Raw genomic sequence first — 19,708 nt, forward strand, 5'->3', positions numbered from 1 at the left:
ACATCAGGCTAGCATGAATGTAGATCAAAAGTAAATAACGCGTTCTACCAAGCACAAATACATTTTCCGATGGAAACTGGCAGGGAAATTTCCTTGACGGTGGAAGCACTGACCGCTACTGACGCCAGTTGCGTGGCTTTGACTGCTGTTACGAGGATCGCGAACACCGCGGAAAAAGTAGCACAACGTGCGGCCAGTTCACTCGGGAGAAGCGCGGGGTATTTCCTTTTCAGGGAAAGACAGGTGTTGGATAGGCGGCGAAAATGAAATGGAAAACCCTACAACGTCCGTACATAATAAAGTGGTGGATACTCAAATGACCACACGCCAACATTGATTCAGTCTAGTTCAAGCGGTCGAAAGGATTTGTTGAAATAGTGCACTCTCGGGATTTAATCGGATTTTAGTTAAACAAGTTCTGAATTTAAGGAACCTGTGAAGGTTTTATTTTAGTGTTTTGTGATACTGCAAAATGAAATCCTTATTGATGGATAGCATTAGGGACCGGTTAGGTTCGTGTGGAACGGCTACAATAAAATATCTACTGTTTGTCTTTAATTTGATATTTGCGGTAAGAAACAATGATACAACTCTACCAACGGTAATGTAATTTTCGTTTGTAATTTCGTTTTGGTTTGTTCGAAACACTACTTGCAAATAACTTCAACTTAAATATATTTGAACACAAAACAGTCTTGATACCACATACCGTTGCAGCCGAACATATTATTTTGATTAAATAATCTTTACACGCGCTTTTTGGAGTTCTTGCAAGATTCCTTGCAAGTCAAAGCGTGAACATATAACAACTGACTTGTAAGAAAAATTCCTTTTGCTTTTAGCTACCAATCCAGGCACACGAAGGAAACGTCATATTCATATTTTGTTTTAAAATAATTCGTAATATTTGGGCAGCGATGAGTCCTGCTAACATATCAATTTATTCATATCTGAAATTTAGTTTATTGTTGCGTCGGACTGAAGAAAGAGGCTTCAGTTTTGTACTACTTTTTAATTATTTCTTCTTATCTAAAAGATGACAAATTCTTCAGTTATACTCACACAAGTGCGTCCACGACAGTATCCTTTGAAAATGTGGGTCAGTACAAATGGTAATAACCATAACCTATTGCTGTAGCCACATTTATGATTCAACACAAGTAGCGTGTGTTGGACGGTGTCTGTTGACCCACAAGACAAATATCAACCGATTCAATTAATGATAGCCGCTCGCCTGTACTGCCTGCGTAGAAAAAACATGAAAAGCTTGCCCGTGGACGTTTATTTACCTCTGACCGGCGGCACTTCATTGTCGGCACTGGTTCGCTTAGAACGGGAACTAGTTCAATAGCTTTCATCGCTTATAAAAATGGTTACTCCCCTCCCACTCTTGGTATTTTTAGTGCACGGAACGACCGAAATCAGCATTTTCGCGAAAAATTTAGTTGATTTGCTGATTTTAGTTAGTTATTTTTTGAGACAACTAAAAAAATCTTACTTTTGCTGATTTAGATTTTTTATTCTCATTCCCTTAATAATAATAAAATATTTGTTGAAATGACTAATTTTTTTAGTTGAATTCACAAATTAAACGTACTGTCATTTCTTAGCTAAGGCACATTTCATTTCCATTCAACTAATTTTTTAGTTGAATTAAAGAAATATAATGTTGTTTTCAACCAATATGAATGGTTGAATTGGCTTCTGCAATCCGCAGCTATATGGCGCCCTGTCACCTAAACGGTAACATCGTAATGACTACTTGCCACTAGATGGCACACTACTGCCGAAAAAATTTCAGACGCGGTTGTCTTTTCTATATTGGCAGGTATAAATACGATGTTGTATTGGAGAAAAAGACATAAACGAAACGTAAACATCGATTTGAATTTTTTTCTTCATAATCACTGTTTTCTTCATTCTCACTGAAAACTTTGAGCACTCGGAAAACAAAAACCGAATACAAATAGTACACGTCCGGTGCCCAGCTCGGAAGGTTTGAAGATACAAAAAAACTTCATCACAATTAGAGTGAAACATTCGAAATTCACTTCACTGTTCCGCGTAAAAACATTATTACGCACAATCGCTTCAAGTGCACACAAATTCTGAATAAATACGATTTCCACTAACAGTTTACGACATTTTTACATATCGGTTTAGGAATTTATATATGGATATATCGTAACACATGCGAAAAACATCTAAACAATTTGCAAGCAGTTTCAACAAGACTGTCCCTTTTAGCTTTTTAATGGATTGTTTTGCTTTGACACTTCTCATGAGTTTTTAGCTAATAAACTTGTTAATAAAACCAATTTCATTTTTGTTTTCTTTGTCCTGTCCTTCAGTAATGATGGTGATAGATAAATAGAAACAAATTTTCTGATTTTAATAACAAAATTTGTTGTCAATGAGAATTTCGTACTGGATTGAAATATTACTGGTTTGTGTCCAGAATATTCGCCAACTAAACACATTCTCTAAAAATAAGAGTTTTTTTCAGCAAAGTAAATTCTCAATTTTAACTAATTTTATAGTTATTTTGGAAATTTTGTTGTTAAAATCAACTAATTCAAAAACAGTAATACGAATTAGGCGCAGAGCTAATTTCGGTCGTTCCGTGTGTAATTACATGCAAAGATAGGCATCAAACATCGAATGTGGCAATGTCCTTCGCAACGTGGAAACACTAATGATTCGATCATTAAGAAGCGTCAATGATTTGACCGCTGGAAAACTTTCATCACAGTCCCCTTTATTTTATAAATTTACCTTTCTTACATATAATCTCATGTAAAAATATCAAAAATGGCCTTTTGGAATGTAACAAAATTTTTCGAGTCATAGTAGGTACCCGCGCTCATTATGCGTCATTGCAAAATAAGAATGAGAGATTGTCAAGAGATTTATTTAATGAGTAACAAGAGGTATCGTTCTTCGAAACATCTGATATTTTTAAGCTTAATATCCCTAGACTAAATTTCATGCTTCACCGTTATCCATAAAAAACCAAGCCTATAATGAATCGAACACGGAACGACCGAAATTAGCTCTGCGCCTAATTCGTATTACTGTTTTTGAATTAGTTGATTCTAACAACAAAATTTCCAAAATAACTATAAAATTAGTTAAAATGTAGAATTTACTGTGCTGAAAAAAACTCTTATTTTTAGAGAATGTGTTTAGTTGGCGAATATTCTGGACACAAACCAGCAATATTTCAATCCAACACGAAATTCTCATTGACAACTAATTTCGTTATTAAAATCAGAAACTTTGATTCTATTTATCTATCACCGTCATTACTGAAGGACAGCAGTGTCAAAGCAAAACAATCCATTAAAAAGCTAAAAGGGACAGTCTTGTTGAAACTGCTCGCAAATTGTTTAGATGTTTTTCGCATGTGTTACGATATATCCCTATATAATTTTCTAAACCGATATGTAATAATGACGTAAACTGTTAGTGGAAAGTGTATTTATTCAGAATTTGTGCGCACTTGAAGCGATTGTGCGTAATAATGTTTTTACGCGGAGCAGTGATGTGAATTTCGAATGTTTCACTCTAATTGTGATGAAGTTTTTTTGTATCTTCAAACCTTCCGAGCTGCGCCGTCCGGTGTACTATTTGTATTCGGTTTTTGTTTTCCGAGTGCTCAAAGTTTTCAGTGAGAATGAATAAAACAGTGATTTAGAAAAAAAAATTCAAAAAGATGTTTACGTTTCGTTTATGTCTTTTTCTCCAACACAACATCGTATTTATACCTGCCAATATAGAAAAGACAACCGCGTCTGAATTTTTTTCGGCAGTAGTGTGCCATCTAGTGGCTAGTAGTCATTAAGGTGTTACCGTTTCGGTGACAGGGCGCCATATAGCTGCAGATTGCAGAAGCCAATTCAACCATTCATATTGGTTGAAAACAACATTATATTTCTTTAATTCAACTAAAAAATTAGTTGACTGGATATGAAGTGTGCCTTAGCTAAGAAATGACAGTACGTTTAATTTGTGAATTCAACTAAAAAAAATAGTCATTTCAACAAATATTTTATTATTATTAAGGGAATGAGAATAAAAAATCTAAATCAGCAAAAGTAAGATTTTTTTAGTTGTCTCAAAAAATAACTAACTAAAATCAGCAAATCAACTAAATTTTTCGCGAAAATGCTGATTTCGGTCGTTCCGTGAATAAGTTCATTAAGTTAAGGAAGAAAATTGTGGAAATCAATCTTAATTACCTCAAAGTTTCTAACCCTTCTTTATCCAAAACCAAAGGACTAACTAAAGTTCACAAACCGGGGAATAAGAAAAATCATTTCTTCAGTGGGTGCTTCTACTAAAAAAATCTTCAAATGGCTAACAGGAGAATTTCAATCTATGCCAAACAAAAATTAAGTAGATTAGTTGCTATCACGCTAGAGTTCGCTACTCAACTTCAGAACTCAGGTGAAATAGAAGATGACGAAATTATTGTTTCTTTCGATGTAACCGCTTTATTCCCAAGTGTCCCAGTGAACGACTCAATCAACCTGTTGGCAGATTTGTTACTTCAACAATATAGCAACAGTTTCTGGAAAAGTTAAGTAAGGTCTTACTCGACTCTGCGTAGATGTGAATTATTTCAAATTCAGAGGTGAATTTTTTAAACAATCACAAGGGGTACCAATGGGTAATCCTCTCTCCTCATTTTTATGCGAATTATTTATAAACATACAGGGTTTATTACCTACTCGTTGAGGTACGTCGATGATATATTTTGCATCATCAAACGCAATGGTTCATCAGCTTTCTTAGAAATAATCAATCATTTACATAGAGATATTAAAGTTACCTATGCAGAATAAAATGAAAATCAACATACAATACACTAACAAACTTTGAAAATACTCTTCAAGTCCTAGTTACCTGTTTCTTTCAGTCACCTCATTCTTCTAGTCCCAGTTACTTGTTTCTTCTAGTTTTTATCGGTTAGCCTACATCTTACGTTTTTGCAACAGACTTATAAACAGTATCTCTGATAAAGGATGTAATTAATATCCGAAATACGTCTGTTAGGTTTCGTATAGTGACGTGTGTAATATTGCTGGAATTCAATGGTATTTCAAATAAGTAGTCTCAAAAAAAATATTTAATTTTAAATTATCCTCAAAGATTGTTTCGCATTTTTTTGACAAGATTACTTCTTCAGTTGTGTGCACAAATTATGTAAATCATTAGGAAAAATGAACAATTGTTTTCAATTTCTGAACACTTTTGAATATTCATGTCAATCCGTGTTCCACATTTTACAACACGTAATTTATTCTGGTCGAGTTTTTGCATTTCTCTATAGAAAGGATTCGCTCAATTTTCTCTGAGATGGCTAACGTTACTTTACCCGATTGGGTGAAAATTCTGGTAAATCATACTGATACAATTTCGATTCACAAAAATACTTTATTTCACTTTATATCCATTGTAATCGTTCATAAAATCGTTTTTGTAAAAAGGAAATAAATAATTTTCTATCCATTAATTGTTGACGGAATATTGGTTTTTCAAATATTCATAAATATTTGTTAATGTAAACAGCATTATCGTTAGGTTTTATAAAGTATCCCACTTTACCCCTTACACGGGACAAAGTGAGTCAAAGAAAAGTTGTTAAATCGTTCTGAACAATTTCTTAGCGTAACGTATATTTAGGATAAAAATAGTTTTTAGTCGGGTTATTATTTACTAAAGACAATGCAAATCTTTATATGTAATAAATATCTCATTTGAATAGGGTAAATATTCATTAAAAACAAAATGTCCTCGCTTTACTCCCCCCCCCCCCCCCCCTTTCCCGTGCACCGGTTATATCTCAATAACGGTCAAATGAGTTGGAAATGTAGAGCTGGGTACATTTCTAAACAAAAGTTTTATCATTAACACTATCTTTTCGTATTATCTTTCTGCTATGAAAGTTTGTGGCCTATCACTGATTCGTTATAAGACACACAAGACAAGCGAAAAAACTGTGAATGTGGTCGTTTCGGAAAAAAGTGTTAATATCAATCAGTTCTCATTACTAACACCGGAACCATTAAAAATTATGTTTTTTTTTGTTTTCGATTATAGAAGTTTTAACCTTATCGTCATTCGCCTCTTCGGGCCAGAAAAGCTTTCTGACCCTATATGCGGGGTTGGAGATCGAACCCAGGTGGGCTGCGTGAAAGGCATCGACTAACCCATCACGCCAAAAAAAATGTTTGTCAGTCGTATTGAATATGAGAATATAATCATACATTTAGAATTATCTCAAAGTTTTCTTAAGGGGGGGGAAATATAACACTTTCCCCTACATTTGATTAAACATACAAACTTTAATGAGAAAGAGATCATTACACCACTAGATATCAAAATTGATATTATTGAAATTAAAACGAAGAACATATGTAATTTTCAATGTGTTGACAATTATTGGCGTTAACACTTATCATTGAAATGCTAAATAATAGACAAATTATTGTTAGTCAAATTTTACATGTATTGACAGTTTCGTTCAAATAACGCGATTTTTATATAAATCTACTTTACGACCCCAGTTAGCACTCAGTCTCCGAGTCAAGCAGACGTTTAATTTCGGTTCAGCTAGTATTCGGCAGTCGTGCACAGACTATTTCATTCGCGTTTCATTATCGGGCATTATAGGCCCAACTGGTTTTATTTCTCGAAGACGAGTATCGTAGTTCTCGTCATGAGACGTCGCGAAAACACGTTTCGCATCGACTTCGCACACTTTCCAAGGAAGCCATCATACGAGGAACTTCATAAGTTCGTCAGTTCAGTGCTTGAATTGGAAAAGCAACATGTTGTTCGTATCCAACCAAGCAGAAGCCAAGGTTGCGTCTTTATCAAGGTGGATGACCTGGAATTGGCCCAAAAAATTGTACGAGACCATGACAACGCACACGAGACAGAGATAGATGGTAAAACCTACAAAATTCGCATCACGATGGAAGACGGAGCAGTGGAGGTAAAACTCTTCGATCTCTCCGAAGATGTGTCGAACGAGAAAATTATCGAATGTCTAAAAGCTTTCGGAGACGTACTCTCTATACACGAACTAATGTGGGACGAAAAGTATGCTTTCGGTGGCATTCCAACTGGTGTGCGAGTCGCAAAGATGTTGGTGAAAGAAAATATCCCTTCATATGTCACTATAAATAGAGAGATTACAGCTGTGACGTATTATGGTCAACAGCAAACATGTCGGCACTGCAATGAGTCCGTCCATAATGGCATTTCATGTATCCAAAACAAAAAGTTGCTGGTCCAAAAATTTAATGCGGACCAAACAGACAGATCTTACGCAAAGGTCGTTAAACAAACACCACGCCCCAAGCCGACGGCAACAGCAAAGCCATCTGCTAGAGAGAACATAATGCCTCATCAGCAAAATAGTGCGAATTCCATGCCTCAGTCCTCGAGCTCAAACTATCCACAACCTTCTCGCTCTACCGTTGAGCCAGTATTCAATCAACCGACATTGTCTCTCGAGAGTAATTTCAAAATCCCCAACAACCAACCAATCAGTAAGACTGACGTGATAAGCAGATATTCGGGCTCCGATCGTAAAAACGATGGTGACGAATCCGATCGTTCTTCAGCCTCAACTAATAGCCGACGATCACAACGTAAACCACCTGGTAAAAAACCACGACAAGATAATGGCGAAGAGCCGCTAAACGACCCCAACGCATTATAATAGAGTTCTGCAGTTACAATATTGCCACCATCAACATCAACACTATCACGAATCCAACGAAGCTAAACGCCCTACACTCGTTCGTCCGCACAATGGAGTTAGATATTGTTTTCATGCAGGAGGTCGAAAACGAACATTTGTGTCTACCAGGCTATAACATAATAACCAACGTTGATCATGCCAGAAGAGGAACGGCGATCGCGCTGAAAGAACACATTCGTTTCTCTCACGTCGAGAGAAGCCTAGACGGACGTCTAACAGCTGTTCGGATTCAAAACACAACATTATGCAATGTATACGCGCCTTCGGGATCAGCAGCCAGAACAGAACGAGAGAGATTCTTCAGAACCACTCTCTCGTATTATCTTCGACACAGAATCGAGCATGTTATATTAGCAGGCGACTTTGACTGCGTGTTAAGGCAGTGTGACAGTACTGGAAATAATGGGAGCCATGCGCTGCAAGCGACCATCAGTGAAATGCAATTTCACGACGCCTGGGTGAAATTATATCCCCGTACCGCAGGACACACATATTTAACTCACAACTCTATGTCAAGGCTTGACCGCGTATATGTGTCCTCTGGACTCGTTAGTCAACTCAGAACAGCAGAAACTCTCGTGTGTTCATTCACGAACCACAATGCGGTCACGATTCGAATTTGCCTGTCAAATCTCGGCCGTGCATCTGGACACGGCTTCTGGTCTCTCTGCAATCATCTTCTAACAGCTGAAAATATTGAAGAGTTCCGATTCAAATGGCAATATTGGACCCGTCAACGCCGCAACTTTCGTTCGTGGATGGACTGGTGGTTATATTTTGCCAAAAATAAAATAAAAAGTTTCTTTCGATGGAAGAACAAACTGGCTCACGATAGACTACATAACGAGTACCAACGATTATACACCCAACTTCGCGTAGCATATGACAACTACTACCAAGATCCCTCTATGCTGACGACTATCAACCGCCTCAAAGCTGAAATGTTAAAACTACAGCGAGAAACCACGCAAATGTTCGTACGCAATAACGAAACATATGTTGCTGATGAGCCCTTATCCACATTTCAACTCGGGGAACGAAGAAGAAGACGAACAACGATCGTACAGTTATGGAACGAGAGAAACGAATTACTTGAACGCTCCGAAGATATAGAACAGTGCATGCTGCAATACTACCGTGAACTGTACACAGATGATGAACCAGAAAGAGAAAGAGATACCAACTTCGTATGCGACCGAGTGATCCCAGAAAATGATGAGCTAAACGAGTGCTGTATGACTGAGATAACCACTGGCGAAATTCTTGCAGCAATAAAAACGAGCGCACCAAAAAAATCTCCGGGACCCGATGGCATTACGAGAGAACTCTATTTACGAACGTTCGACATCATACATCGAGAACTCAATCTCGTACTGAACGAAACGCTGGCATCGAACTTCCCTCCTGACTTCGTGAATAGTGTTACCGTACTAGTGAAAAAGAAGAACACTGGTGACACCGCTCACTCGTATAGACCTATCTCGCTGATCAACTACGATTACAAACTCTTGTCTCGTATACTCAAAATCAGGCTGGAGAGAGTAGTAGGCGCTCACAGAATTCTAGGAGATACCCAGAAATGCTCTAATCCCGATCGCAACATTTTTCAAGCCATACTCTCGCTCAAAGACGAAGTCGCACAGCTGATCCAACGAAAACAAAAAGCGAAACTCATATCGTTCGACTTGGATCACGCTTTCGATCGGGTCAATCGTAAATTCATGTTCGGCACCATGTGCTTACTCGGCATAAACCCCAGGTTAGTAGAACTGCTCTCCACACTAGCCGAACGATCGTCGTCACGATTACTTGTCAACGGACACTTATCGGCTCCTTTCCCTATCCAACGTTCGGTTGCCCAAGGAAACCCAATCAGCAGCTTGTGTTTTGCTATCTATCTTACTCCACTGTTGAAACAGTTAAAGCACGTGTGTGGAAGTGACTTGATCGTCGCCTTTGCAGACGATATTAGTATCATCGCTACTACAATTCCAAAGATAGAGGAAATCATCAATGTCTTCTCTCTATTCGCTCGTGTTTCAGGAGCGAAGCTCAACCTGGCTAAAACAACTTCCATCGACATCGGTCACATTGAAGGAAACCCCCTCAACATACCTTGGCTACACACAGGGGAACAGGGGAAACAGTTAAGATACTGGGAGTTATATTCACAAACTCTATTCGAACAATGATTAAACTAAACTGGGACAAAGCAGTAAACAAATTTACATGTCTGCTGTGGCTGCATTCAATGCGATCCTTGACACTTCTACAAAAAGTTTCCTTTCTCAACATCTTCGCCACGTCTCGCATCTGGTATCTCTCGTCTATTATTCCACCATCCAGCAGTCACATTGCTAAAATGACCTCTGCAATGGGGAATTTCCTGTGGCGTGGAATCCCAGCCCGTGTTACGATGATGCAATTAGCACGAGATCGACAGCAAGGCGGTCTCAATCTTCATTTACCGGCACTTAAATGCAAATCATTGCTCTTGAATCGTCATTTCGCAGAAATAGACCATCTTCCTTTCTACAAATCGTTATTGCTACGAGATAATACAATCCACCCTTCGATACCAGCGGACTGCCCGCGCCTAAAAATAATTAAACAGCAACTCTCAGTAATCCCAGCACATATTCAGCAATCACCGTCCGCAAAATTGATTCACAGTTTCTACCTATCTGACACAGAAATACCTAAAGTAGAAAGAGAGCATCCACATGCAAGCTGGCGTCAAATTTGGTCTAACATACACTCCCGAGGTTTATCGTCCGCACAAAAGAGTGATATGTTTCTTCTAGTCAATAGGAAAATCGAGCATAGAAAACGAATGTACATCATCCATCGAGCTGACGGTGAGAACTGCGTACACTGCAACAATATGATTGAAACACTGCAACACAAATCCTGCGAATGCCCTCGAGTGGGAAACGCATGGACACTTATGCAACGGAAAACGTCATCATTACTACATGGATGACGACGACTATCTTTTACCGATCTCATCCTACCAGCCCTAAGCGGAATACCGAGAATAATAAAAATACAAATTATAAAAATGTTCACAACGTATATGAACTTCATAAATCAGAGTACTATCGTGAATTCAAATGAATTAAATTTTGTTTTAGAACATGAAATGTAAATAGAAATTTTTAACAATAAAACAATACTAATGACAAAAAAAAATTAGTCCCCGGTTTCCGCTTCCGAATGCTCCGGTAATAGTGAAGAAAAGCTACAAAAACAGATCTCACGATTTCTCAGCAACGGTTAAACCGATTTTCACAAATAATGATTCAAATTAGAGCTATCAGTGTCTAAAAATGTATTGTGCAATTTTAACCAGATCCAATTTCCGGTTTCGAAATTATAGGGCGATGAGTGTGAAAACTTTCAAACTGTCTTACAAAATGATACAAACTCGGTACGGCTGATACGGGAGAAAAAACACCACCGCCTAGCACACAGTGTGCTTCGTTCAATTTTGAATAGCGTGCAGGGTTGCCACATTTAATTTTATATAAACTTGACATAGCTGTTTACAAATTGAAAAGGTTATGGTAGCATCTTCTACCTAAGTTTGTGGAAATCGGTCGCGCCATCTATGAGAAAAGTAAGAACACATATTTTCAATTCTTTGCACATTTTACCCCATAACTCCGAAGCTGGAAGTCAGATCCAAATCAAATTCAGGAATTTAGTATGGGACTTAAAGAGCTTTCATTTGAATCTAGGTTTGTGAAAATCGGTTTAGACATCTCCGAAAAAAGTTGGAGCACTTATTTTCTCAATTTTTGCGCATTTTACGCCATAACTCCGGAACCGGAAGTCGGATCCTAATAATATTCAGGAATTTTGTATGGGACCACAAAACCTTTTGTTTGAATCTAAGTTTGTGAAAATCGGTTTAGCCATATCCGAGAAAAGTTAGTGCAAAAAAAACGTTATATACACACATATACACACCAACATGTTGCGTCCTCGACGAACTGAGTCGAATGGTATATGACACTCGACACTTGGGCCTCGGTTCGAAAGTCGGTTTTCACAGTGATTGCTTAACCTTTCTATATGAGAAAGGCAAAAAGGTGGTTGGGTAATGTCACATACATAACTGGAGGACGTGAATACGAGTAAACCTGACATGCTGGTTTAGAATATAGAAAATCGTTCGTATTAGTAGATTGTGTGAATTTTGAAACTTTGTTCACTTCGCTCCCAGAATTGTAACGATGCATAGTTTGGTACGACTTACTGATGACAAAGATATTCTACCTTACAATTGAATAACATGGAACAAAAACACCTTTTTTGTAGATTTAGATACTTAGTAAAGGTAATTTTCGTATAATTCTTTGGGAATATTTTGATAGTTTTTAAAAGAACCGATTTTCGGAATTCATCCAATGTTTTAAACTGTTGTGTCTTTTTTTCGATCATTTATTTATCAACACCAGAATTAAATTATGGACTAGGACTGAATTCTGCAACTGGAACCAAGAACTAAATTCGAAATATGGGACAGGCTTAGAGTTCAGTTGCAAAATTCATTTTCGGAATCCAGATCAAGTATTCACGTCATAGATTTAGTTCTAGAATAACGGAACTAAATTCATTTTCAGAATCTAGCACCAAAATCCATGTTCAGAATTAAGCTTCAGCACGCAGGTTCTGAATTCTAAATGTGAATTGATACTGAAACTGAGTTTTGCAATCAAATTCTGAAACTAAATTAGGTAAAGGAATTAATTTCTGTTTTAGAACTCCGGAACTAAATTTTGTTTTGTACTCATTTTTGAAATTAAAGTTCGGAGTTCAGATCTAACATTTAGTTCCAGAATGCAAATCTATAATTCATATTCTGAATTTTGTTAATGAATTCTGAAGTTGAATCAAAATTCTTGATTCGAATCCCGAACACAAATCAGTTCAAAAATCTGGTCTGAAAACGAAATATATAAGGAAAAATTAATGATATGAAAAGGGCATCACTACACCACTAGGTTCATTAAAGCATGTTTTGTTCTATTGTTATAGGTATCCGGATTGATTTTGTTGATCGCTGGAATACTGGTGCTTCTTGATGTGAACGATTATCAACATTTCGTCGAGGACAAACTCATTGCTCCACCGGTTGTACTGATCGTAGTTGGAACTTTAGTTTTCTTGGTTGCATCCCTCGGCTGCTATGGTGCCATAAAAGAATCTCCGAAACTTTTGAATGCATTCGCAGTATTTCTATTAATTGTTCTGATTATCGAAGTAGCAGTTGCAATAGCCGCTATAGCATTCAAAGCCGATCTTCAAAACGCTCTTGAAACACAACTAGAAAAGTCAATTACCAGACATAACAGTGCCGACATGGGAGCATGGAATAGTGTTCATAAGAAAATGATGTGTTGCGGCATCCAGGGACCAAAGGATTGGTATGATAACAATAACCGGACCATGCCGGCCAGTTGCTGCAAACCAGATTTAATTGACACTGAAACAAACGATTGCAAGAATGCTCTACCGCTGTTTATGGATCGTTATTATCAGGTATGATAGGAGATACGTTCGTAGAATACGTTATAATCTTTTAACTCAACCCATTGCAGGAAGGATGTTTGATGAAACTAAAGGAACATTTTGATAAAAATGCAGTTGTGCTCATTGCCGTAGGTTTCGCCATCGCCGCCTTTCAGCTACTTGGTATATTATTTGCCTGCTGGTTATCTTCAGTGATTAAGCGTGACAGACACTAAAGACATTGGTATATTTAACATTTGATGTTGTACAAATGGAAAGAATCGATACTGTATCCCTTAACTCTTTCCAAATAGTAAGCAAAACCCGGAAACTGTTTTGGGTATACGGGATTAGTTACCATCTTGTTATCTTCGTAGCTATCGGAATCGTTTGTTTATATTTTCATTTGATCAGTGTATTTTTCAGTAATATCACTTATTCACAATATCTCTCGAAAGTCAGGTAACTATCGGCTTTGTATGAATCATATATACAAGCAGACTAATATATAAAAAATGAAATTTCTGAAACAGACCAAAGAAAAATCCTCAAGTTTATGGTAGAATGAAAAATACAATATTTACAGTTTTTAATAAAAAAATGATCTCTAGAATATTACGTCGATTTTGAGGCATTTTTGGGTTAAGGTTTTATTTTTCATTTTATTTTTAGCTGATAGTTTAGAACTAGCAAAGAACAGTTTGGACATTACTTTCCTTTGTAAAATTTGGTCTTTCTGCATCAACAGGCTTCGCGGTGCTACGATCCTACTGACACTAAAATTCTTTCTGATTGGGGCTCGAACATATGATAGCTGTCTTGTAAGACCAGCTTCCTATGCATTGGACCGCCAACCCGGGTGATAGATATACTTTAAAGACCAACCAGGGCGATAAGGATAATTTTAAAAATATATTCTCAAAACTATTTATTTTATGTTTGTCATTTTTTATCTATCAATTCGTTTTATATATTTGTATTTATACGAATTCATGCTTATTTCCACAATTTATGTAGCGTATCTAAACAAATAGTTACCGATTCGTAGCGTAATTCGGATGAAATTATCAACTATAAAAATAATGAATATTTTGATTAGTTACTAAACTAAACTGAAATTCATTAACAAAGTAAAATGTGTGACATGACGTAGTCGATGATAATCCTCAGTATGGAATCGTTGATTCAGCTCGCGTTTATGCTAGCTTCCTTAATGACATAAGTACAGCTAATATAAAACAGTGTTCCTCTTAAATAGGTTATGAAATAAATATAAACAATAGATTGAATAAGATACATGCTTCGTAAAATTTGTTACCATGAAATAAATTCTGTTCCCAAATAAAACCAAAATTTCAGAAATAGTCTTTTGCCTTTCTCATATAGAAAGTTTACGCAATCACTTGAAATATCGAGAAGTAAAAATTGGCCCGGAGGGGCTGAGCAATGGCTGTGTGTGCGTATGTATGTATGTAAGTATGTATGTATGTATGTTTGTATGTATGTACGTATGTATGAATGTATGTATGTGTGTACGTGTGCATGTGCCGAATAATGTCATTCATTTTTTTCAGAGATGACTGCACCGATTTTTACAAACTCAGGCTCAAATGAAAGGTCTTATAGTTCCATAAGCTGCTATTGAATTTCATCGGGGTTCGACTTCCGGTTCCGAATCGATAGGATAAAGTGTATTTAAAATTTAAATTCCTAATTTGACATAACTGTATACAAATTGAAAAGGTTATGTAAATCTCAAAGAAATTTCTAATCTTATTTAACTTAGAAATAAATTTTGTGTCAAAGTTTCTAGTGATACTTTTAAAAATATAAGTAATATGAGAAAGGCATCACTGCACCACTTGGTGGATTAAAATAGTTTTTTTCTCACTAAAAGGTATGTATACTGATGTTTTGTATTCGGGTCTCCCAAGTTAGTCGGTATTTTTATTTATTTATTGTGATTAAAGATTAGAGTGAAATCAATCGCACATACTTATTAATATCTATCTGGACTAATAACATTACCTTAAAAATATTTTGAATTTAAATGTGTCTTTGTTCATAGTAAAATCAAACATATGATAAACTCTTGATTGCAGCAAATATCCATTGGATTATTTTGTCCATACTGTGTACGATGAGCTAATCGTCGTATGAAGACCGTTGTTCGCAATTATTTTCCCGGAACATTGATATGAATTCTTGCGAGAAGCATGCTCCATGCTCCAGTCGATGTTTTTATTAAACAAATCAAAAACGTCGTTGATGAAATAACGGTAACAATATCCGCCTGTTTTGCAGCTTGAGTGGGTTGATGAGAGCACAGCGATCTTCGTAACGTGGTAGCTGAAGCCTATTTGGTCAAGAAAATCTTCGATGCGCGAATCGGACAAAACATTTTTGCATCGATCTCGGGATCTCGTCGATGTGAACGTTGTGGTATCCCGCATACGCATGGCTGCCAGATGGCTGACTAAACGCTGCCAGCTGGAAAAATATGACTGGCAGACATTCTGGTGACCGACTGCCTCACCGCTGCCAGATATACAACTCAAACGATATAACCGTATCCACCAGGATTTTTCCACATTGAAATCTTTGACATTTTCAGCGAAGATGAGAAGATGAAAACGCTCGGCTAACTTAGATATAGGCGACTTTGATTTGTCAAATTGGATTTGACAACCGTCAATGAATCAATTTTGGTAGCCGTCTGGTGGCCATGGCTGCCCAGGTAGCCAAAACGCTATGCGGGATGGAGTCCAGATTACAACTAGAGCAATGTAAACAGCCTTGAGACAATAAACGTCGTTAAAACATTCAATGTTGCGTTTAATAAGGCCCAGGACGGCAAAACCATAAGCAATAACTGTTCGGTGAAGCGTAAATTACGGTCGAGAATTACGCCTAAATTTTTTACAGTACAAAGGTTTGTGATGATTCGGTAAAATCTTAGATTTTCAAGCAAATCCCCAAAAAGGTGCTGGTTTGTTTGTTAAAGGATGTAACTTGAAGTAAATTGTTTTTAATTGCATTTTAACATATCATCGCGGTCAAAGCAAAAGTACATTTTTACGTTAAATTGCTTCAAAACATATACACTGTCACATGGGCATGAAGTACAACTGTTGAAAAAAAATTAAATATTTATCATTTTAGGTAGGTCAAAATGTTTATTTGATTTGTTTCTCGTTTCGTCTTCGATACGTAAAGTAAATGCTATTTGCATCTCAAATATTTTGCACCTAAGTGCTGTATTTTACTGACATCTCAGACGAGAACATGATGCTTGTTTATTTGTCATGACTTAAGAAAGATGTTGCAAGAAGTTTGAAAATTTATAAACTTTCGGCTATGTCTTATTTTTACGGGTTGGAAATTTGTCTTAAGATTTTTTGACGCTAATGGTAAGTTCGTGATCTTCGATAAATCCATGTTCTGATATTTTAGACTTGAAATGATAAGATAAACTCTTCTTAGATTATCCAGAGGCTTTTGCTTTCTCTGCTGGGAGTTAAATTGCTAGTGCTAATCGTAAAGGCAATATTCGAGGCGTTTCCCGACTGGAAAGCTAGCAACGAAGGTTAATACGCACAGAGGTGTAGAGACACAGAGGTGCGAACGCATAGAAGTGACGAGTCACCGAGGTGCCATCGCATGAAGGTGCGAAGACAGGGGTGCAAAGGCACAGAGGTGCTAAGGAAACCCAGTGATGATCTACCAGGTACCAGAATTTGTACGCTGCCTAGGATCGAAAGAGACGATACATATCGCGTGGTGTTACACTGCAAGCATCACATTTGATCGCCACCAAGAGCAATAGCACTGTACCTGGGGCCAGGTACAGGCAGCACACCAAGTTCAGTAGTGACCACAACGACGGCAGAGCAACGGAGATAGCAGACTTCCAATTGGAAATCGTTGGGTGAGCTTGACGTCATTCTTTACGATAGAGGAACAGATACAACAGCAACAAGGTAGATTTAATTTTTGTATTTTTCTTATAACTGAAATTTTTACTATACATAAGTGGGCTCCGTTTCACATTCACCAACAGGATTACTGGAGTTTTCAGAAATTGTAGAATGGATTTTCACAGCATTCAATATTTCTGAACCTCTAAAGACCATCATAACGGCATTCCTTCCAATAGCTAGAACTTTTTTGAAGCAAGTATCAGCTCAATGGCCAATTCTCTCAGGTTTTGTATCATTTGATGGATAATTTATGATCCGCCGCAAATGATTCAATCACTGCAGTGGAATTGTCGAAGCATCATGCCAAAACTTGATTCATTTAAAGTTTTGCTGCATAGTCAAAAATTGTGATGTATTTGTTTGCATTAGATTTATCTCTTTGCTTCCATTCGACTAAGGAGTGTATCGAAAAAATAGTTAGCAACATTGATTATTGAATAAAAAAGTGAAAAAAAAACATATTCTGACATCAGTTTTCCATATATTGAGCTTGAGCTTGAGCGACCACCCCTGGTTGCTACTCCGTTACTGATCGGGATTAGCTGAAATTGTACAGGGAGTTTCTAGATGATCCATCCTGGGACTGGTAAATCATCCTTCAATGTACATCTTCTGGTAATCCCAGAATTCATTGATCAGTACCGGCGCCGGCCAGGCCCGAACGTAGATCGTCTAAGGAATGGGAAGGGATGTTAGTCCAACACTTGTTGTTACTAAAGGCCGTATATACTACTGCGCACTCCACAAGTGTCACGGGAGAAGGATATTTGTTAGTAAAAATTTCAGTATTGGTATTATTCGCGGGCGACTTAGTATGTTCCGGTTTCAAGATGCTCGGATGTAACACTAAACTCATTGACTTCCCGAGTGAACGTTTCAACAATATCCTATATTGAAGTCCCGGCATGTCTTGATTCACAGCTCTTATTCGAGAAAACTGAAGAAAAATTTGCAATACTATCGCGTAAAGAATGAAAACTTCCCTATTTTTATATAAGAAATTACGCGATACAAAATAAACGAGTGAATAGGATTTAGACAAAATAGTTGATTCATTGCATTGACATATTCTTAACAGTTGTTATAAAATCATTTTAAATCACCAAATAAAGGCCAACAGATTTCACGCGCGTCTTTATTTATTTTTTATTATTCTTTATTATTTCCGCTTTCTTATTTTAATTACTTATTAAAACTATTAATTCGTTATGTTGGTTGATCTGGGCAGGCGGCTACCAAGAAAAATATTAATTTATTTTTTGAAATATTAATATCAAGTGTATTTTACTACGTGCTCAATATTATCTCTGTTATTAACTTTGTAATATCAACGGATTTGCGCAATAGTTATAGATTATTTATTTATTTATCATTCAATTTATAATCCTAACAGACAATCAATAACATGGAAGAAGAAAACATTCCAAATTCCAAACTTTTTTTCGAAGTTAGACGGAAATTGATAGGTTGAATGAAGAGATAATTTAGTAAAATAGAGTAATCAGAAGTAAAACATTGAAAATATCTGATAACTGAAAGGAAAAAGAAACTCCTGCAATTATCGCCTTTTTCGACATGGAAGCAGGAACCCAGTGGATCTATTCTTGGTTTTCCGCCGGATTCCACACGGCATCTAGGCTGATACTGTCCGGAGAGAGCTAATAGGTACTATCAATCTCCTAGTAGACCCCAGCCCCTTCTGACATCAGTTTTCCATATATTGTAGAAAAATTATATTTTTTTGCATTTCTCTGATTATATTGAAGAAAATCCTAGTTTCTGTGAAACGCTCGCACTCTGGACGTGACATTCTTCATTAAATTCTGTACAGTTACTTTTGTGACTTTCCTGGTGGCAGCTGTCCAGTTTTTTATTTGAACTCCTGCATGTTTTGGGACACTGTACCTTCCTTCCGAAAGTGCCGCTTGACAATTGCCCCCGAAGATCCGGGCAGTTCGGTGGGTTGATGTCCTTTTCCACTGTCCTGTAGAACGGAGTTGGCGTAGTGGGCTGAAGCCACATCCGGCCAGAAGAGAGGAGGAGCCTTATGCTTTCTGTACAGTGGCAGCATTCTCTTCTTCAAACATTCTTCCTCGTACACCTTAGCGTTAATTGTGCCCTTCGTGAAGAAAATCGACGACCGCAAACCACAGGTACAAATTGCTTGCCAGACCAACACCTCCTGCCCAAACTTTTCATCGCCACCGTGGTGTCAGCGTCGTCCAGGTTCTGGTACACCGATTTCGTATAATATTGCGGTCCGGGCAGCGCTCGAGAATCTTCCTTGGCGTAGGTTTCGTCGTCGATCAGGATGCACCCGTCTTTATTCTGTAGAATCTGGTTATACAGTTTTCACCCTTGGTGGGAACAAAATTTTGAAAAATTATTGGTTTTAGAAACCAAGTACAGAACATACTTCGTGTCAAGGAATGTA

The 19,708-nt window shown here is 37.3% G+C and overlaps 1 protein-coding gene across 1 annotated transcript; it reads left to right on the forward strand.

Annotated features, from left to right (window-relative positions):
• Window positions 1-356: 356 nt before the first annotated feature.
• Window positions 357-14,590, forward strand: LOC131438494 (23 kDa integral membrane protein). The gene is made up of 3 exons (XM_058608570.1): window positions 357-571; window positions 12,821-13,324; window positions 13,384-14,590. Exons 1-3 carry the CDS (start codon window positions 473-475, stop codon window positions 13,528-13,530), a joined length of 750 nt encoding a protein of 249 aa, XP_058464553.1. The 5' UTR covers window positions 357-472; the 3' UTR covers window positions 13,531-14,590.
• Window positions 14,591-19,708: the final 5,118 nt, after the last annotated feature.

Source organism: Malaya genurostris, chromosome 3 (assembly GCF_030247185.1).
Source record: "Malaya genurostris strain Urasoe2022 chromosome 3, Malgen_1.1, whole genome shotgun sequence".
NCBI lineage: Eukaryota > Metazoa > Arthropoda > Insecta > Diptera > Culicidae > Malaya > Malaya genurostris.